The sequence below is a fragment of the Pan paniscus genome, chromosome 18 (assembly GCF_029289425.2).
Source record: "Pan paniscus chromosome 18, NHGRI_mPanPan1-v2.0_pri, whole genome shotgun sequence".
Lineage (NCBI taxonomy): Eukaryota > Metazoa > Chordata > Mammalia > Primates > Hominidae > Pan > Pan paniscus.
In genome coordinates, this window is record NC_073267.2 from 91,818,595 (window position 1) to 91,841,062 (window position 22,468).

The 22,468-nt window shown below is 41.2% G+C and overlaps 1 protein-coding gene and 1 long non-coding RNA gene across 2 annotated transcripts in view; one reads left to right on the forward strand and one right to left on the reverse strand.

The window, feature by feature from the left end:
• Positions 1 to 22,468, forward strand: part of HSD17B2 (hydroxysteroid 17-beta dehydrogenase 2) — a 62,900-nt gene that overhangs the window by 32,959 nt on the left and 7,473 nt on the right. The window contains exons 3-4 of the mRNA XM_003820883.5: positions 2,356 to 2,541; positions 22,296 to 22,433. Of these exons, the coding sequence (XP_003820931.1) occupies positions 2,356 to 2,541; positions 22,296 to 22,433 (324 nt within the window). The remainder of the gene's footprint in view (positions 1 to 2,355; positions 2,542 to 22,295; positions 22,434 to 22,468) is intronic.
• LOC134729370 (uncharacterized) overlaps positions 1 to 22,468 on the reverse strand; it is a 97,722-nt gene that overhangs the window by 25,155 nt on the left and 50,099 nt on the right. The window lies entirely within an intron of this gene.

Consider the following 22,468-nt stretch of genomic DNA (forward strand, 5'->3'; position numbering starts at 1 on the left):
CACAGAACTTACAGAAACCTCAATCTCATTCTCTCCAACTTCTCAGTCACGCTCCCATGAATAATTCCTCCAGCCCCAGCTCATTGCTTTTCTGTCCGCAATAGCAACATGCATTAGAGTCCCCAGCTTCGAAAAAAAATACCTTCATGGTCACTGTCCTTCTTTACCCATTACCCTTCCTCTTCTCTTTCCTTCATGGCTAAGCTCCACGGAACCCTGTAGCTCTCTGATTCTCTTCCTCACCTTCAATTTGACGTTGGCTCTCACTCTGCCTCCCTAACTGATCTGGCAAAGCTAATCAGAACTAGCCTGAAGACCCAGTTTTTTTTTGTTTTCAACTTTTATTTTAAATTCTGGGTTACACGTGCAGGATGTGCTGGTTTGTTACATAGGTAAGCATGTGCCATGGTGGTTTGCTGCACAGATCCAGCCATCCTGTAAGTACTGAGCCCAGGATTCATTAGCTATTATTCCTGATGCTCTACCTCCCCTCCCTCCACCAGGCCCAAGTGTGGGTTGTTCCCCACTATGCGTCCATGTGTTCTCACTGTTCAGCCCCCACTTAGAAGTGAGAACGTGTGGTGTTTAGTTTTCTGTTCCTGCTTTAGTTTGCTGAGGATAATGGCTTCCAGCTCCACCCATGTCCCTGCAAAGGATATGATCTCATTCTTTTTAATGGCTGCATAGTATTCCATGGTGTATATGTACCACATTTTCTTTATCCAGTCTATCATTGATGGGCATTTGGGTTGATTCCATGTCTTTGCTTTTGTGACTAGGGCTGCAACGAATCTATGTGTGAATGTATCTTTGTAATAGAATGGTTTATATTCCTTTGGATGTATACCCGGTAATGGGATTGCTGGAAGACCCAGTTTTTAACTTCCCTGCAGTATTTAAGCATGTTGTTTATACTCTCCTCCTTGGCTTTGGAGTCCCCAGCCCCCATTGCTCTCCTAGCTCTCCAGTCTTTCTTTCCACTTCTCCTGGATGAAACTTTGCCTCTGTCTCCCCACAAATACAAATGCTTCTGAGGGTTGCATCCGCAGACTTCACACTCCATGAGTCCTGGGCCATGCTGTTTTCTCCGTATACCGAGAGTTCTCAATCCAACTGCACATTAGAATCATTTGAAAATTACCCAGGCTGGGGTCCAGGATGGGCTATGTAACTTGGCAGACCCAATGCAAAATGAAAACATGGGGCCCCTAGCTTGATTTCGGGAAATTATTAGGAATGTTAGATGGTGACAGCAGATACTGAAACCATGTGCAGGACCCTTCAGAAGCACCAGGCCCTGTGTGACTGAACAGATCCCCCAAACCCAATTAAATCAGTCCCTAGGATGGGATCCCAGGTATCATTAGTTTATAAAGCTCCCAATGTGATGCTAATGTTAGCGCAGGGCCAAGAAACACTGGTTTATGCCAATAACTCCCAAATCGATTACTATATTACCAACCTAATCCTTCTTCTCCACGTATACAAAGTTATCTATCAGACATCTTCCCTTGTACTCCAGAGGCTTCAACTTCAACATGTCAAATGTTGTTTTCTTTCCCCCTGCTGCCATTCTGCAAATCGGTTTGCTCTCCTGCATCCCACAGCTCAGACACTGGCTCTACCACCTAACCAGTCATTCAAGCCAGCAACCTGCGGGTCACTGAGACCCTCAGCTTATCCTCAATGCCTGTATCCTACTGATCCAAGTCCTGTCAATTCCACCCCCTGGATAGTTTCCTTCCAGCCCCTTCCTACCACTGCATAGCACTACGACTTACCACAGACCCTCTCCTTCTTCCACCTCGGCTATCCCAATGCCCTCCTTGCAACCCATCTTTCCTTCCCCATTACTTTCCAGAGACTAATCTTCACAGCATTCACATTCTACAGTGCCATCCATCTCCTAAAAACCTTTAGACATACAGAGCCTCCACGTGTTGGGGTCCTCCCATGTGGCATGCCTGTGATGGGGAATTTATCAGTGGTTTGTTGGTTCCCTATCAGGTTCCCTATCCAAGCACCTTAAGAAGGATTAGAGGTCCTTTCAGGATAATGGCTCCTGCCAAACCCTTAATTTGCAATACCTGCTGGTTCACTTAGCAAATTCTGAAGAGTTTCTGGAACAGAATATTCTACTTTACATCTCTGCACATCTAGCTTCCTGTTACAGGAATTCCCCTCCCACTCCCACTCCCTTTCCCTAAGGCTCTTGCCTTTGTCCAGTGGCAGACTCTAATCCCCCAGGAGACCTGGCTCACACGTAACACCTCTTGCATGGTCTTCCAGGTATTGCAGGTTGTGTTATTCACTTCCTCTTCCAGACACTCACTCATTATGGTTTTCTGTCTCCAGGACTGTGGGCTGTGATCAACAATGCTGGGGTGCTTGGCTTTCCAACTGATGGGGAGCTTCTTCTTATGACTGACTACAAACAATGCATGGCCGTGAACTTCTTTGGAACTGTGGAGGTCACAAAAACATTTTTGCCTCTTCTTAGAAAATCCAAAGGGAGGCTGGTGAATGTCAGCAGCATGGGAGGTGAGTCAGCATTTTCACACATGGTCATGGGGTGCCCATCACAAGACATGGCTCATGGCATTCTATGTGGGCGAACAAAAATGCAGGGCATGCAAAGGCACGGTTGGGTCAGGATTAGTCAAATTGTATATACCCTGTTGATCTTAACACAATAAAACCTTTCTCTTCTTTCAAATTCTTTCATGTAGAAACTCTTATCTACCTTCTAACTCATCCATTTGTTACTGGGGATTTAGGGTTCTTATATGTCTTTATAATGTGACTGCCAACACACATGGTTGGTAGATTTGTACAGGAAATCTCACATTACAAATAATGTCAGCATTTCAGGCAACCTGTTTTCAACACTTCGTCAATTTAACACACTGTGTTCAGTTCCCTGTAAGCTGAGCAGGCAATACCTTCCCTCTGTTCGTGCCATCAAACAAAAGCTGCCTGCTATTGTTAACCCGAAGATTGTCCCCAGTGTTGAGCAGCCTCAATCCAGCTAGGTCAGGATGTGATGACACTGGATAGTTTGTCTCTCTCTGTTTCCAAGAACAAATAGTACACAACTTGAGTCAAGGGCTGAACAGTCTTGCCTTTTCATAAAAAATGCCCATGCGTGTCATAGCACGCCCTCTTTTCTGGGACAGACATTTTCAAGCTGGGGTTCCTTGGGCTCTTGTTCAGTTTAGGGAAGATCCATCGACCTGACTTTTGGGTCACTGGGTCACTGCAGAGGTGAGAGGGAAGCCAAAGGGATGGGCTCTGGATTCTAGGATCCTGCCTTCAAATAGAGGAGTACCACTCTTCACTGTTGGATGTATGACTATGCTGTTTTTGTTTGTTTGCTTGACTTTTGTGTTTCGTGCTTTTTTTGGTAATGTGAATATCAGTTCTAGAATGATTTGGTCAGGGAGGGGGTTCTTCGCATTTCCTAGACAAATATTGTTGTCCATCACATTCCCTTTCCTGGCTTTAACTCAGTAACTTTCTTAAAACTAACTGCTATGTGTCTTTGACTAGAGTCTTGGTTGGCCTGAGGCATAAACAAAGAAGAAGGTAGGGAGAGAGAGAGAGAGAGAGAGAGTTGGGGGAGACGAAGTGTCCTCTAGGATGGTTAGGAGCAATGAGTATTTTATTTTAGCTGTGTAAGAACCCTAAAGTAGTTCCAATTTCCTGCTACCTTGCCAAAGCAAATGAATCCTGAGAAAACACACAGCAATATTTTGCTAATCTTTGTTCTGAACTTAGCCTTTACAATTTTAGCCTGTGTGGAAGCCTCACCTTTCTCATTTCCCTGGAATAGTCTGGTACTTCTGGGAAAGTCTCACAGACTCTTTGCCTCACTTATATAATAAATATTTACTGAAATAACAGAGTACTGCCTCCTCCTTGGCACATTGACAAGGAGGTTTCTCTTTTTTTTCCTCTGTTCTCAACTTTGAGCAACACCTTCACTCATATGAGTTCACTTTAGTTATTGCCAAAATGTGGAGTATGTGCTGTAGGCCCAGTGTCTGGCATGTACCAGCAGCTCAGTTAATCAATGAAGAAATGCAAGTGTATGAACGAGTGAAAAATGGAAAGTGGATTAATGAATGGGTAAGTGAAGAGCTTACAGTACAAGGCCAGGTGCGGTGGCTCAAGGATGTAACTCCAGCACTTCAGAAGGCCAAGGCAGGAGGATTACTTGAGCCCAGGAGTTTGATACCAGCCTGGGCAACATAGTGAGACCTCGTCTGTACAAAAAAATTAAGAAAAAACCAAACAAACCAGGCATTGTGGCATGTGCCTGTAGTCCCAGCTACTCAGGAGGCTGAGGTGAATCTGTTGAGCCTGGGAGGTTAAGACTGCAGTAAGCTGTGTTCATGTCACTGTACTCTAGCCTGGGTGAGAGAGTGAGACGCTCTCTCAAAAAATAACTCACAATACAGAGCATAACCTTTCACATATCTTCAACTTGGCCTCTAAAGCTCTTTCCAAGCCAGAACTTCTTACTCTGTTGTCATGTATTTTCATTGAAGGGAAACTCTGAATGTTAAAATAAATAACATATCTCACTCTTTTTTTATTATTATTATTATTAATTTTTTTTTTTTTGAGAGGGAGTCTCACTCTGTCGCCCAGGCTGGAGTGCAGTGGCGCGATCTCGGCTCACTGCAAGCTCCGCCTCCCGGGTTCACGCCATTCTCCTGCCTCAGCCTCCCTAGTAGCTGGGAATACAGACGCCTCCACCACACCCAGCTAATTTTTTTGTATTTTTAGTATAGACGGGGTTTCACCGTGTTAGCCAGGAAGATCTCGATCTCCCAACCTCGTGATCTGCCCGCCTCGGCCTCCCAAAGTTCTGGGCATATCTCACTCTTATTCTCACCCTCTGGTTGTGCAAATTCATTACACCCAGCTATGTCCATCTATTTTCTTAACATCATCACCAAGTTAACCCATCTGAAACAAAACTTGCTGTCAGCCCTCCAGAATGCCTAGGAATACAGCTAACTAGGGAGGTGAAAGATCTCTACAAGGAAGACTACAAAACACTGCTCAAAGAAATTGGAGATGACACAAACAAATGGAAAAAATCTCATGTTCATGGATAAGAAGAATCAATATAGTTAAAATGGCCACTCTGCCCAAAGCAATTTATAGATTCGATGCTATTCCTATTAAACTACCATTGAGGTTCTTCACAGAACTAGAAAAAAAGATTTAAAAATTAATATGGAACCAAAAAAGAACATGAATAGTCAAGGCACCACTAATCAAAAAGAACAAAGCTGGAGGCATCACACTACCTGAATTCAAACTATACTACAGGGCTACCTGTAAGCAAAACAGCATGGTCCTGTACAAAAGCAGATACAAAGGTCAATGGAACAGAATAGAGAACCCAGAAATAAAACAATACACCTACAACTATCTAATCTTCGACAAACCTGAAAAAAACAAGCAATGGGGGTAAAGATTCCCTATTCAATAAATGATGCTGGGGTAACTGGCTAGCCATAGGCAGAACATTGTAACTGGACCCTGACTTCTTTCTGCCCTAGTCTTTTGAGTTTCAGATCTTTGAGTCATCTTGGATTTGTTTTTCCCCATGCCTCTCTCTTCTTTCTCCCACCCACTCACCAAGATGTATGAAGTTTTCGTTCATCACATCCAGTTTTGAATCTTCATGTCCCGGAGAAACTCTAGAAATGAGTTTATTTGTAGGACTCAGAAACAACACAAGGTACTTTATAAAGCTACTAAAACAGTAACAAGAGATCAAGTAACAATATCAGAAGAGATGGGAGGCATATGTACTCAACAGGGCCGGGAGTTTGTGTAAAGACAGAAACAAAGTGCTCTCAAGATAGGAAAAAGATATTTCATGCAAATGGGAAACAAAAAGATCAGGAGTAGCTATACTTACATCAGGCAAAATAGATTTCAAGATCAAAACCGTAAAAAGAGACGAAGAAGGTCATTATACAGTCATAAAGGTGTTCATTCAGCATGAGGATATAACCATTGTAAATATACATGCACCCGACACCAGAGCACACAGATGTATAAAGGAAATATTATTAGAACTAAACAGAGAGATAGACCTCAATACATTAGTAGCTGGAGGCTTCAATAATCCACTTTCAGCTTTGGATAGATCATCCAGGCAGAAAATCAATAAAGAAACATCAAATTTAATCTGCACTATAGACCAAATGGACCTAATTGTTATTTACAGAACACTTCATCCAAAGGCTGCAGAATATGCATTCTTCTCCTGAGCGCATGGATCGTTCTCAAGGATAGACCATATGTTAGGCCACAAAACAAGTCTTAAAACATTTTAAAAAATGAAATAATATCAAGTATCTTCTCTGACCACAATGGACCAAAACTAGAAATAAAAGATAAGAGGAATTTTGGAAACTATACAAGCACATGGAAATTAAACAATATATTCCTGAGTGACCAGTAGGTCAATGAAAAAAATTAAGAAGGAAATTTAAAAATTTCTCAAATGATAAAGGAAATCAAACATACCAAAACCCATGGGATGTGGTAAAAGTAGTACTAAGAGGGAAGCTGGCTACCAGCTATAAGTGCCTACATTAAAAAAGTAGAAACACTTCAAGTGAAAAACCTAGTGATGCATCTCAAAAAACTAGAAAAGCAAGAGCAAACCAACCTCAAAATTAGTAGAAGAAAAGAAATCATAAATATTAGAGCAGAAATAAATAAAATTGAAAAGAAGAAGACAACACAAAAGATCAACAAAATGAAAAGTTGGTTTCTGGAAAAGATAAACAAAATTGACAAACTTTTAATGAGACTAAGAACAAGACTAAGAACAAGACTAAGAACAAGAGAGAAGACCCAGTAAAAATCAGAGATGACAAAGGAGACATTACAACCAATACCACAGAAACTCAAAAGATCATTAGAGGCTACTATGAGTAACTAAGTATATACCAATAGATTGGAGAACCTAGAAGAGATGGATAAATTCTTAGAGAGAGCCTACCAAGATTGAACCATGAAGGAATCCAAAACCTGAACGGATCAATAACAAGTAACAAGTTCAAAGCAGTAGTAAAAAGTCTGCAAGCAAAGAAAAGGCTGGGACCTCATGGCTTCACTGCTGAATTTTACCAAACTTTTAAAGAAGAACTAATACCGATTCTACTCGAGTGTTCTGAAAAATAATGGTGGAGGGAATACTTCCAAACTCATCCTATGAGGCCTATATCATTCTGATAGCAAAACCAGAAAATACATGTTAAAAAAAAAAAAGAAAAGAAAACTACAGGCCAATATACCTCATGAACATTGATGTAAAAATCCTTAACAAAATACTAGTAAACTGAATTCAACAGTGCATTAAAAAGATCATTTATCATGACTAAGTGGGATTTATCCTATGGATGCAGGGATTGTTCAACATTTACACAAATCAATCAGTGTGATACATAATCTCAACAAAATGAAGGACAAAACCATATGATCATTTCAATTGATGCTAAGAAAAGCATCTGATAAAATTCAACATCCCTTTATGATAAAAACTCTCAATTAAAAAAAAACTGTGTATAGAAGGAACACATCTCAACGTAACAAAAGCCATATACAACAGACCTATAGCTAGTGTCATGCTGAATGGGAACAAACTGAAATCCTTTCCTCTAAGATCTAGAACACGACAAGGATGCCCACTTTCACCACTGTTATTCCACATAATACTGGAAATCCTGGCTAGTGCAAGCAGACAAAAGAAAGAAATAAAGAGCATTCAAGTTGGAAAGGAAGAAGTTGAATTATCCTTGTTTGCAGATGATAGGATCTTATATTTGGAATAAACTAAAGACTCCATCAAAAACAATTAAAACTGATAAACAAATTCAGTCAAGTTGCAGGATATGAAATCAACATACAAAAATCAGTAGCATGTATTTCTTTTTATTTTAGACAGAGTCTCGCTCTGTTGCCAGGCTGGAGTGCAGTGGCGTGATCTCGGCTCACTGCAGTCTCCACCTCCTGGATTCAGGTGATTCTTCTGCCTCAGCCTCCCGAGTAGCTGGGACTACAGCTGTGCGCCACCATGCCCAGCTATTTTTTTGTGTGTGTTTTTAGTAGAGACAGGGTTTCATAATGTTGGCCAGGATGGTTTCGATCTCTTGACTTTGTGATCTGCCTGCCTCAGCCTCCCAAAAGGCTGGGATTACAGGCATTAGTATGCCAATAGCAAACAATCAGAAAAAGAAGTCAAGAAAGTAATCTCATTTACAATAGCTACAAATAAAATGAAATACCTGGGAATTAACCTAACCAGAGAAGTGAAAGATCTCTACAATGAAAATTATATAATATTGATGAAAGAAATTGAAGAGGACACAAAAGATTGAAAGATATTCCATGCCCATAGGTTGGAAAAATCAATATTGTTAAAACATCCATACTATTCAAGGAAATCTATAGATTCAATGCAATCCATATCCAGATACCAATGACATTCTTCACAGAAATAGAAAAAGAAATCCTGAAATTTATATGGAACCACAAAAGACTCAGAAGAGCCAAAGATATCCTGAGCAGAAACAACAAAACTGGAGGAATCACATTACCTGACTTCAGATTATACTACAGAGCCATAGTAACCAAAACAGCATGGTACCAGCATGAAAACAGACATATAGACCAACAGAACAGGATAGAGAACCCAGAAATAAATCTACACATCTATGGTGAACTCATTTTCAACAAATGCAATAACATACACCAGGGAAAGGACAGTCTATTCAATAAATGGTGCTGAGAAAACTCAGCCAGGTGCTGTGGCTCATGCCTGTAATCCCAGCACACAGGGAGGTCAGGTGGATTGCTTGAGTCCAGGAGTTCAAAACCAGCCTGGGCAACATGGCAAAACCATGTCTCTACAAAAAATACAAAAAATTAGCCAGGCATGGTGGCATGTGCCTGTAGTCCTAGCTACTCAGGAGGCTGAAGTGGGTGGATCACTTGAGCTCAGGGAGATAGAGGCTGCAGCGAACTGTGATCACACCATTGCACTCCAGCCTGGATGACAGAGTGAGACCCTGTTTCAAAAGAAAGAAAGAAAGAAGAAAGAAAGAAAAGAAAGAAAGAAAGGAAGGAAGGAAGAAAGGAAGAAAGGAAAAGAAAAGAAAAGAAAGAAAAAACAAACTGGATATCAATATGCAGAAGAATGAAACTAGATCCCTGTCTCTTACCATATAAAAAAATCAAATCAAAATGGATTCGATACTTAAATCTAAGACCTCAAACTGTTAAACTATTGTACTATAAGAAAACATTAGGGAAACTCTCCAGGACATTGGAATTGGCAAAGATTTCTTGAGTAACACCCAACAAGCACAGGCAAATGAGATCACATCAAGTTAAAAAGCTTCTGCACAGCAAAGGATACAATCAACAAAGTGAAGAGACAACCCACAGAATGGGAGAAAATATCTGCAAACTAGCCATTTGACAAAGACTTAATAACCAGAAAATATAAGGAGCTCAAACAACTCTACAGGAAAAAATCAAATAATCTCATTTAAAATGTACAAAAGATCTGAATAGGCATTTCTCAAAAGAAGATAAGACATACAAATAGCAAACAAGCATATGAAAATGTGCTCAATATCATTGATCATCAGAGAAATGCAAATCAAAACTACAGTGAGATATGATCTCACCCCAGGTAAAATGGCTTTCATCCAAAAGTCAGGCAATAACAAATCCTGGTAAGGATGTGGAGAAAGAGAACCCTTGTACACTGTTCATGGGGATGTAAATTGGTACAATTGCTATGGAGAATAGCTCTAAAAATAGAGCCACCATATTATCCAGCAATTCCACCGCTAGATATGTACCCAAAAGAAGGGAAATCAGTATATCGAAGAGATATCTGCAGTCCTATGTGTGTTGCAGCACTGTTCACTATAGCCAAGATTTGGAAGTAACCTAAGTGTCCAACAACAGATGAGTGGATAAAGAAAATGTGGTACATATACACACAATGGAGTACTATTCAGCCATGTAAAAGAATGAGATATTGTCATCTGCAATAACATGGATGGAATTGGAAGTCATTATGTTAAGTGAAATAACATAATGAGCATAAAGACAAACTTCACGTGTTCTCACTTATTTGTGGGAGCTAAAAATTAAAACAATTGAACTCATGGAGATAGAGTAGAAGGATGGTTACCAGAGGCTGGGAAGAGTAGTGGAGAGGACTAAGGAGGGGGAAGTAGGAATGGTTAATGGGTACAAAAAATAGAACGAATGAATAAGATGTAGTATTTGATAGCACAACAGAATGACAATAGTCAATAGTAATTTAATTGTACATTTAAAAATAACTAAAAGAGCATAACTGGATTGTGTGCAACACAAAGGATAAATGCTTAAGGTGATGGAGACTCCATTTTCCCTGATGTGATTATTAGGTTTTGCATGCTTCTATCAAAACATCTCACGTAGCACATAAATATATACACCAAGTATGTTCCCACAAAATATTAAAAATTAAAAAAAAAGAAACAAACCTCTGAAATGATCGATTTTCCTCTGTGTTAGTTTGCTAGGGCTACCATAAGAAAATACCACAGACAAGGTGTCTTCAGAAAACAGAAATTTCTTTTCTCACAGTTCTGGAGGCTGGAAGTCGAAGACCAAGGTGTCGGCAGGGTTGGTTTCTCCTGAGCTCTCTCTCCTCGGCTTTCAGATGACCACCTTTTTGCTGTGTCCTCACATGGTCATCTCTCTGTCTGTTGCACCCCTGGTGTCTCTTCCTCTTCTTATAAGAATGGCAGTCATACTGAATTAGGGCACCACTCTTACAATCCCGTTTAACCATAATCATCTTTTTAAAGGTTCTATCTTCAAATGCAGTCACGTTCCAAGATACTGGAGGTTAGTACTGCCACATATAAACTTTTCTGGGTGGTGGGGGGAGCAATTCAGTCCATAACACTGTAATTGATAAGGGACAGGGGAATTCAGCAGAGAACACAGTGAGGGGCTCTCTAGCACTTACTGGAGAGTTTTGTGAAAAAATAGAAAAGATTTTGAGCCGGAAAAGAAAAAGCTAGAATGTAACACAAGGATTAGAAAAGTCAAAGTATGTGTAAAAGGCAATATATAACCAACAAATCCACAGAAATTAACATCCAATGTGATGCTGACTTGTTGATATATCTTTGGCAAAATTAATGTAATAGTAACTTTGGAAACATGCTTATCTGGGAGTTCATTGCTGTTATTTTCATTTTGAAGCAAGGTGCATGGAGGGAGAGAAGCAGTCAGTCACTAATAAGAGCTCCAGAAGAAGCACGTGGTTGCCCTGACCCACCAGATTGTCTTGAGTCTGGCACCTCTGTCACCTTCTGAGTGACAAGAATTTTGGTGGCATAGATTTATCATGGAACTTTGCACCAGCCAGGAAAAACTGAGCTGGAATTGATGACTCTGCTCCAGTTATTCATTGCTGCAGAGTAAATAACCCTGAAGAAACTATCTCAGGCTGCTGTGAGTAGGCAGCTGGTCTGGGAGGCAGAATAATGGGTCCCCGGAAACATACACGTCCCATTGTCTGCAACCTGTGAGCCTGTTACCTCACGTGGCAGATGGTACTGTGCACATGGGATTGAGTGAAGGATCTTGAGATGAGGAGGTTATCTGGATATTCTGGATGAATCTGATGCAATCACAAGGGTCCTTATAAGAAAGAGGCATGAGGGTCAGAGTCAGAGAGAAACTGGAAGATGGTACCTAGCTGGCTTTGAAGATAGAGGAAGGGGCCAGAAACCAAGGAATGCAGGTGGCTTCTAGAAGCTGGAAAAGTCAAGGGAACTAGTTCTCCCCTAGAGCCTCCAGAAGGAGCATGACCCTGCTGACTCCTTGATTTTATCATAAGATAATACATTTGTAACGTTTAAGCCACTAGGTTTGTAGTAATTTGTTACAGCAGCTGTGGGAAAATAATGCGTCTGGTTTGACTTTAAACGAGCTCCAATTAATAACAAATCACATGCACCTAATTACCGATTCCAAACATTTTTCTTTTTTCTCCTCAAATTTAAACTTCATTCCTCCCAATCTCATGTAATTCAGGTCTCCATGAACACTTTCTCCTCATTCTTTACACCATGTTGAAGGAACGCTTAGCACTTTATTGCATTCCAAAAAGGCAGAGCCAATCAAACAGATTTTACTAGAGATTCCATATATCACAAAGCACTATTTAATGCAAATTCCCTTCAGATTTTTGTGGTTGTTGTTGTTTTTGTTTTGTTTTGTTTTGTTTTTTTTTCCTCCTTCCGAAGGTCTTCAGTTGCCAGCCACCTCACCTCTGGTTACTTCCCCCTCCCTGTCCTTCCTGGCTCCCAAATCTCCCTGGTTTCTTTCCTCATCTTTCCCTCTCCTTCCCTCCCCCATAACCAGCACGTTCATATCACATCCACCTACTCTTAGCTGCTCAATAAACTAAACACTTCCATTAGATCTGCCCTCCTTGGAAGGCAAGAGGTGTGCAGAATAGAAGAAAAAATTATTGCAAATTGTGTTTGCTGTTTATTTGTCTGCTCTATTCCCTCCCTCTCTGAAACTCTCAGAAGCAAACTGAAGCTGTCCCGCATGAACTTCCCTAACTTCTCCTCTCTCCTTCTGTTGTCACTCATTCTCCTCTTCAACCTTTCCTCCTTCCTCCTCCCCACTAACTCCTTCTCTCTCCCTGGGCCTTTCATTCTACCCCAGGCTATGCTCTAAGGATGATTCCTCCCCAGACTCTCAATACTTTTCTCTTTCAGCTGGGCTGGCAGCCAGGAGGGTGGGGCTCTCCTCTTCACTGCCTGGTTGGGTGACACTCCTGGAAAACCCGAGGTCCTATAGCCTCTCTAAGCTCCACTTTTGTCCCTGTAAAGTGGAGGCAACAAGAGTGGACAAATAAGCAGAGGAAATATGACCACATAGGAGAGTTCTGAGGCTTAAATAAAATAATTCTCACAAAGTTCTTAGCATAGCTGCTTATGTGTAGTATGTCTTCCCTGAAGGTTATGAGTTATTACTATTTTTATTAATGGACACTGCCCCACACTTCTTTTTTTTTAAAATTAATTTTAGCTTTTATTTTAAGTTCTGGGGTACATGTGTGTTCCATTGCAGCTCTATTCACAATAGCAAAGACACGGAATCAACCCAATTGCCCATCGATGATAGATTAGATAAAGAAAATGTGGTACATGTGCAGCACGGAATACTACATAGGCACAAAAAGGAATGAGATCATATCCTTTGCAGGGACACGGATGGAGCTGGAAGCCATTATCCTCAGCGACCTAACGCAGGAACAGAAAACCAAATACCGCATGTCCTCACTTGTAAGTGGGAGCTGAACAATAAGAGCTTCTTTATCCCTTTTTCCCCAAGCTCCTTCAAAAGTTAGGTGACTTGCAGCCTCTACTTCTTGGCAACCTCATTAACCCATTAAAGTTTGGTTCCTTTGTTTTCCGTTAAAGACTGCTCAGTTCCCTGTGCCCACTGGCCACTTCTTATCCTCCTTGCTGTCTCTATCCGGCAGAATTTCCAAACCTTCTCCTGACCTTCTTCTACCTGCTTGTCCAGCCTCAGTGAGAAGTTCCATGTGCCTCTCATTTGGGCAGAGGTAGCCAGAGTTCGAACGTACACAGTGCTTAAAAGGATGTTTGTCTGAAAGTTCAAACTCCCAAAATGTCCTCTTCAATAGGTTTCTTTGCAGCTTTTTGAATATGTGTATGAATATAACCACATTTTAAAAATCCGTTCATCAGTTGATGGACATTTAGGTTCTTTCCAACTTTTGACTATTATGAATAATGCTTCCCTGAATATTTTTTGTACAAGCTTTTGTGTGGACACTATAAATTTTATGTAAGCGTTAGCTATTATTTCTATCACTTTCTGTGTCCTTGGGAAAGTCACTTAAACCCTCTACACTTTAGTGTTTTCATTTTTAAAAATGAGATTCCTGAGGATAATACTAGAATCTACCTCCTATGACAGTTGTGACCATTAAATACATTTAGAGCTGATGTTAAAACACTCAGAACAGTGCTTGGCATATAGTAGACACCTAATAAACATTAAGAGTTATTATGAAGGATCCATTACATTTCAGGCATTTGTTGAATGCTCTCAGGTATATGACCCCAATAACCTATGTAATGTTGCTATTCTCATTTTGCAGTTATAAAAACCAAGGTCAGAAGGGTTCAGTGACTGGCCTGTAAGCTAGAACTTGAACTTGAACTTTAGTTTCATGTTCTGACTCACCAAGCCACCTCCTTCCCTGGTGACTCAGTGTAAACATATGTTACCACCACATCAAACACTAAGTCAAAAGGTCTCAGATGCTCTTCCCAGTGGTACCTTATTGACCATTTTTTGCTTTCTACTAGCTCCACTGTTAGATGCTTTTTCCAGCCTAACTCCCATTCTTGTGTGGAAATAAAGTCAACATATCCCATGTCTTCTAAATACACTCCTACGTGTGGGAAGTTCCAGGAGTGGGATGGGGAGAAACATTACTTCTTTAAGTTCTTCTCTAAGCAATGCAATCTAGAGTCAACCATGTCCTTCCCTCCGGTGTCCTTCCCTCCTACATCTTCCATCCCTGAAGAAAGGAACATGAAAGGGAAAGAGTAAGAGACATCATGTAGGAATACAGGTAAGAATCTTCTAGGATGCCAGGCAAGCAGAATGAAGACAGCCTGCCCGGGTTTTAATCCGGTCTCTACCAATGACGACTGCGTGACCTTGGGAACAGTTCTGAACCTCTGAGTTGCAGCCTCCTCATTTTAAGATAAGGATAATAGTAATTGCTTCTTCTGGGGTCCATGGAGAGATGAGATGAAATAACACATGTTTAAGCATCAGTCTTGTGCTTGGCATGCAGTGAATGGTCCAGTAGCATTAGCGACCCAAAAACCATCCCATCATGAGGATCTGGGGCAGCAGCTGACAGTCTGTATGCTTGCAGCTTCTTAATCTGCCAGCTGCTGGTATCACGGCCTCTGATTGTGACACCGAATTACCCTTCATCCTCTGCCCCGTCACTTACTAGCTCCTAAGGAGATGACCCCAACAGGTAATTCCTTCCAGATTTGACCATGTCTACTACAGGAGACTTTTCCCCATTGTAATAACATGTTGATTATCCCTCCCACATAAATAGCATAGCTCTTTAACCCAAATCCCAGCAAGGCAGTTGGATAAATATTTGACCAAGGATCAGAGGCATGGGAGGCAACTCTGATGGTACAAAGAGCAGTTGGAAAATCTTTCTCTTTGAGGCCTAAAGTCGCCAGTTTTCCTCTTCAGAAATGTTCGCATAAACACTTGTGTGCAATTGCATGCTATGCTCGAAAACAAGCCCTTCTAAAATGACCCAGGCCTCAGAGATTTTGTGTCATTGTGGCTTAAATCTTGCTCTTCGGTTACTAGCTGGGTGACCTGGGTCAGGTCACCTTACTTGTCATGTCTCTATCTTCAAATGAGGGTCATGTAGCACCTGAGTCCAGGGCAATATTTCTCAACCTTGGCACTACTGGCATTTTGGTGGGGAGAATTCTTTCTGTAAGGGCACTGTCCTGTGCATTATGGGGTGTTTAACAGCATATGTGTCCTTGACCCACTAGATAATAGTAGCACCCACCCCTAATTGTGACACGTCTTCAGATATTTCCCATGATCTTTGGGGTGCAAAATCACCCCCAGTTGAAAACCTCTGATCTTGGCTGCAGATTTAAATGAACCATGGGTTTTGAGTGCTTAGCACAGTTACTGGTATATAGGAAGTATCCAAGTAAAAGGGACCTCTCCACGGAGAGAGAGTAATCACAGTTGCCTGCCACATCAAACTGTTCTTTTTATTATTATTATTATTTATTTTTTTTACCTAGAATTAGAGGAAGTGGGAAACAATTATACTTGTACAAAGGACAGTTGGAAAATTGTTCTGTTTGAGGCCCAAAATCTTTTTCGGGCCAGTTTTCCTCCAGAAATCGCAGAGTAAACACCTGTGTATAATTGCATGCTATGCTTGAATAAGAAGAGTTGAAGATAAACCCCTCTAAAACAGGTCTCCCTCTGTTGCCCAGGTTGAAGTGCAGTGGCACGATTGTAGCTCTCTATAACCTTGAACTCTTGGGCTCAAGCAATCCTCCCACTTCAGTCTCCTGAGTAGCTGGGAATACAGGCACATGCCATCACATCTGCTAATTTATTTTTGCCATGGGGTCTCACTTTGTTGCCTAGGACGGTCTTGAACTCCTGGCCTCAAACAATCCTCTTGTCTTGGCCTCCCAATGTATTGGGATCATAGGCATGAGCTACTGAGGCCGTCCCAAGCTATTTAAAATACTTCAGAATTACTTTATACCAAAGCAAGCAACCTTAGGGATTCTTACAAGTCTACAAATTAAAAGATCTAGAAGAGTTCACAGTTTCAGCCTTGAGTTCTGTCTCAGTCCAGACTGTGGGTTCATTCCTGGACTTTTCCTTGCTGAGCCAGCTGCCTTAAAAGAATCATTTGGCAAGTCATTCAGCCAGTCTCTCAGCTGCTCAGTGGCAAGATGGGAAGCCTAGGCTGAGATTTTCTTCCCTGACACTCTGTAGGGAGATTGTGGGACAAGGGGGAAAGTGGGTAGAGCAAGACTGAGTGAACCTCCTCATGCTGGGTTGTGTGAGAGATTTACATGCCTATAGTCAATTCATTCTAACATCCACAGAATGCAGATATTAATTAATTTTCTAGATCAAGCACTCTGTAACCCAAGTTTGTGTAACTGGTAAGTGATAAAGTCAGGATATGAACCGGGGTCTGTTTTACTCCAAGTACTATGTGCTTTCTACTTTTCCAGGCTGTTAAGCAAGAACATGTCAGACAAGGAGGGGCATTAAAAAAAAAAACCTAACTCTGGTCTGTTTAAATGGTAATCCGGAAGTGTTGGCAATTTAGGGCTGTCTCTTACTCCATTGCTTCTCAACACTGACATATGTGGGTATCACTTGGAGATCTTGCTAAAAGGCAGAATCTGACTGGGTTGGTCTGGGTGGAGCCTAAGGTTCTGCATGTCTATAACCAGTTCCTGAGTGATGTTGGCGGTACTAATCCCCGGACCACATTTTCAAGCTTTAGCTGCATCAGAATCACCGGAGGGCTTCTAAATACACAATTGCTGGAAATCAAAACCTCAATAAGATAACATACCCCCTAAAATGGCTGTAATGAAAAACCACGATAATATAATATACACCCTAAGATGGCTATAATTAAAAAAAACACACACACAGAAAAAACACATGTTGGTGAGAATGTGGAGAAATTGGAACCCTCTTATACTACTGGTAGAAATATAAAATGGTTCAGCAGATGTGGAAAACATTTGGCAGTTCCTCAGTAAGTTAAACTTAGAATTACTGTGTGACCTAGCAATTCTACTCCTGGGTGTATATGTAAGAGATAGAAAAGAGGTGTTCAAACAAAAACTCACTCATACATAGATGGGCATAGCAACATTATTCACAATAGCCAAAGGTAGAAACAACTTAAGAATACATAAAGGGATCACTGGATAAATAAAACGTGGCATATCCATATAAAGGAATATTTTTCAGCTTTACAAAGAGTGAAGTACTGATACACGCTACAACATGAATGAACCTTGAAAACATGATGCTAAGTACACATATGGTGGGGAGAGAGAGGGTCTCCACAATTCTTTTGTAAGCTTCAGAATGGTAACTTCAAGTCCCTTATTTTTAGCCTACTGTCAACAATATATCACAATGTAAAGGAAATAAAATGACCACCAGAATAATCAACAAAGTGAATGCTGAATTTATTCCCCTGCCAGGTAAGGGAACACAGCCCAGGGAACAAATTGACCGAATAGTTCACAGAGGCATTCGGGGGAATATGACTTAGAAGAGGGGATGATTTTTCGTGCCTATGCTAAGTAAGGACAGAAAGGGTGCAGTCTAGGTCTAGGAAGAGTGGAAAGAGTCCATAGTTCTGTACATTATTGATTAAGGCAGGTCTTGTTGTTGACTACGTATGTCAGTCTGCTCAGACTGCCACAATAAAATATCACAAATCGTGTGGCCTAAACAACACAAATTTATTTTCTCCCAGTTATGCAGTTTAGACGTCCCAGATCAGCATGCCAGCATGGTTGGTCTTCTGGTGAGGGCTCTCTTCCTGGTTTACAGACAACTACCTTCTTGCTGTGTCCTCACATAGCCCTTCCTTGGTGCATGTTCAAGGAGAGAGTGTGAGGTGTCTGGTGTTTCTTCTTATAAGGACACTAATTCTGTTGGATCAAGGGCCTCATCTTTCTGATCTCATTTAACTTTACTTTTTTAGAGTCCTCATTTCCAAATACAGCTATCCTGAGGATTAGGGCTTTGAGATAGGAATTTTTGGGAAACACAAACATTAAGTCCGTAACAAGGTGTGTTCTCTTAAGTTACCTAATATTAGGTTATTCAAAGTGTCTGAGTAATGCAAGAGGAATAAGTTACATAGATCTGCTATACAACATTGTGCCAATAGTTAACAAAGCTGTATAGCACACTTAAAAAAGTCTGTTAAAAAAGTAGAATTCATATTAAGTGTTTTTTACCTTGAGAAAACTAAAAGTTAAATTAAAAAATTAGAGGCTGTAACTGGACAGACAATGAAGGGGTACATAACGTCAAAAAGCCTTAAGACACAGCGGCTCTTAATCAGCAACTTTGGATACCTATATTTATCTCATCTTACGTCATCTTAAACATTAACAGCAAGATTGGATCGATGAGGTTGAACCATACAATACTGCCATTTCATAGGTAAGACATGGTCTAATATTGGCAGTTCTTGCAGGGTTCAAATTAATGCAAAAGACAAATGAGTCTTAAATGTTTGATTCAAAGCATGCTTTTTGTTTAGATTGTCAATGCGGTATATGATCTACTCTCAACAAACTTCATATGTCATGTCTTAGTCTGTTTTGTGTTGCTATAACAGAATACTGCAGACTGGGTAATTTATAATGAACAGATTTTGATTGGCTCTTGGTTCTAGAGGCTGGAAGTCCAAGATCAAAGGGGTGGCATCTTGTGAGGGTCTTCTTGCTGTGTTGTTCCACAGCAGAAGGTGGAAGGGCAAGAGAGAGGGAGAAAGAGAAAGAGAGCGAAAGGGGGCCAAACTCCCCTTTTTATGATGACCCCACTCTCAAGATCATGGCATTAATCCATTCACCCCATCCTCAAGGCCTAATCACCTCTTGGTACACCCCACCTCCTAACACTGTTGCATTGGGGATTAAGTTTCAACATATGCTTTTGGAGGGACACATTCAAACCATAGCGCTTACCCATAAGGCAGTGCATTATCACAAAAGCTCATGTGCACAAATATGTGACAAAACTCTAATGTTCAAGGTTTAATATTCAAAAGATTACTTGAATAAGTATTAAGTGCAGATTCTGATTCAGTGGGTCCAGGGTGGCTCTTAGTAATCTACATAATAAACAATGGCTGCTGGAGATTCTGAAGCAGGTGCACTTATTACTCTAAGAAACCGTGAACATATGGAGCCTTTTGGGCTATTGAGATATTATTTTGAAAAGCCTGAGTAGCACTAATGGTAGAAAGCCCTTATATGGAGCTACTTTGTGCCAGGCACTATTCTAATATATTATTAATTTAACTTTCACAACGATCCTATGATGCATGTACTATCATTATTAATTTACAGATAAAAAGGCAGAGACCAAATATAAAGTGACTATCCTGCTAACAGGTGGCTAATCAATGGTAGAGCTAGGATTTGAATGCAGTCAGTGTTGGCTCCTCTGCCAACCTGTTTGTCTTCTATCTGACCAACCTTCAACATCTATAAAGGTCATGGAGAAGTGAGAACTCTGGCTAACCCCACGAACTGGGATTGCCACACAGCCCACACTGTGATTTTGAACAAGTTGCTGTAACTTCTTTGGCCTCCCTTATTAGTAATAGAAAGGAGTTGGATTTCAAACACTAAGATTTCATGAAACTATAAATCACTTACATAAAAATCCGCTGGCCATCTGCGGCAAGATTAACCAGTTTAATGAGAGTCTGCTTGATGCCAGACATCGTGTTAAAATTATATCAGTTAAGCCTTGGGACCTTTTGTTTTAAGTGACAGGGCCAAACCCCAAGTTAGCTTAAACCAAAAATGGAAGAGGCATTTACTAGCTCTTCAATTATCTGAGAGACAATAAATTACTAGCTCACCAATTGTCTGAGAGAAAGAATAAATAAGCTGACTGGTGTCTCTTCTTAAAAGGGCACTATCCCTCTCATCATGAGGGCTCCACCCTCAGGACTTAATTACCTTCCAAAGGCCCCATCTCCAAATACCATCACACTAGGGGTTAGGGCTTCAAAATACGAATTTTGATGGGGGTGGGCACAATGTTCATAGCACCCCCACCCTTCAGGTAACCACTGATCTGTTTTACTAGACATTAATTTGCATTTGTTGAACTTTACATGAAGGGAATTATACCAAAGAGTACATACCCTTTTGTGTTTGGCTCTCTCACTGCCCATAATTGTTTTGAGACATCCATATTGTTACATGTATCAAGTTCATTCCCTTTTATGGCTGAGTTGTGTTCCATCATATGGCTGGACCACAGTTTGCTTATCCATTCACCCAGTGGATGCTTCTTTGACTTGGGAAATATTTGCCAAGCCTGGGAGCCCTGTTGTTATGGGTCTAGTCTTCGTATGAGACTTCATGAGGCACTGTGAGCCCTACTGTCTTTGCTCCTTCATAATATCAGTGTCTTCCTGCTGAAGACCACCAGGAATGCACCTCAATTCATATTCTGGGGCTGCTGTCACAAATCGCCACGAACGGAGTGGCTTAAAACATCAGAAATTTTTTCTTTCGTAGTTCTGGAGGCCAGATGTCTAAACCAAGTGTTAGCAGGGCTGTGCTCCTTCTCGAGGCTCTGGGAAAGAATCTGTCCTTGCCTCTTTCAGCTATTGGTGGCCCTAGGTGTGCCTTGGCTTGGGCAACATAACCGAAATCTCTGCTTCCATCTTCATGTGGCCTTCTCCCTTGTGCCTTCTCTTTTTCTGTCTCTGATAAGGACACCCATCATTAATTAGATTTAGGGCCCATCCTAATCCAGGATGGCCTTTCCTAGGGATCCTTGCCTCAGTGACATCTTCAGAGACTCTTATTCCAAGTGGATCACTCCCTTTCTTGGCTTCCTTTGATCTTGCCTTCCATTACTTCCTTACAGCTGGTCCTGTGACAAACTCAGTTTAAGGCTCAATCTCACCAGCTTCTAAGCTAAATATGATTTAGGTGGGATACAGAGCATCTGCTCTAGCCCTAGAATAAGTCCTTTCTCACACCCTCTTAAAGAGATGCCCCACCATTTCCCAGGATGTATGTTATTCCTCGTTGCAACAAGCATTGAGCACAATCTGTTCGATTATAGGTGCTGTAGTGGGTTGAATAGTGGACCCTCCTCCCCACAAAAAGATATGTTTACCAGGAAACTCAGAAGGTAGGTTGGTCAGGCTAGAAGATCAGGGCCTGGTTGGTAGGTGCTCTTCATCTTACCTAAACTACATTGTTTTTTTTGTTTTTTTGTTTTTTTTTTTTTTGAGACGGAGTTTCACTCTTTCGAAAGGCTGGAGTGCAGTGGCGTGATCCCAGCTCACTGCAACCTCTGTCCCCTGGGGTCCAAGCGATTCTTATGTCTCAGCCTCATGAGTAGCTGGGATTACAGGCATGCACCACCACGCCTGGCTAATTTTTGTGTTTTTAGTAGAGACGGAGCTTCACCATGTTGGCCAGGTTGATCTCAAACTCCTGACCTCAGGTGATCTGCCCACCTTGGCTTCCCACAGTGTTGGGATTACAGGCATGAGCCACCGTGGCCAGCCCTAAATTACATTTTGCTTAGGAGTTGGACAAGATTGAGCCTTCAACTTGGTTTGTCATCATACCAGCTGCAATAGGGGAGCCAAAGAAGGCAGAAGCAAATGAAGCTACACTGTGGGAATGAGCAAGAACATTGCTCACCTGGGCTCAGGGGGCCTTGCCTGCCTTTGTCTGCCCAAGTCACTGATACCAGTTCCTACATACAGTAGACACTGATTAAATATTTATTGGATGAACAAATGAACATTTCTAACTTTGCTTCTTTTTCTCCCATTATTCCCATAGGAGGGGCCCCAATGGAAAGGCTGGCATCTTATGGCTCATCAAAGGCGGCTGTGACCATGTTCTCATCAGTTATGAGACTGGAGCTTTCCAAGTGGGGAATTAAAGTTGCTTCCATCCAACCTGGAGGCTTCCTAACAAGTAGGTTTCTGAGCCCAAGAACCTGTGATGTTCAT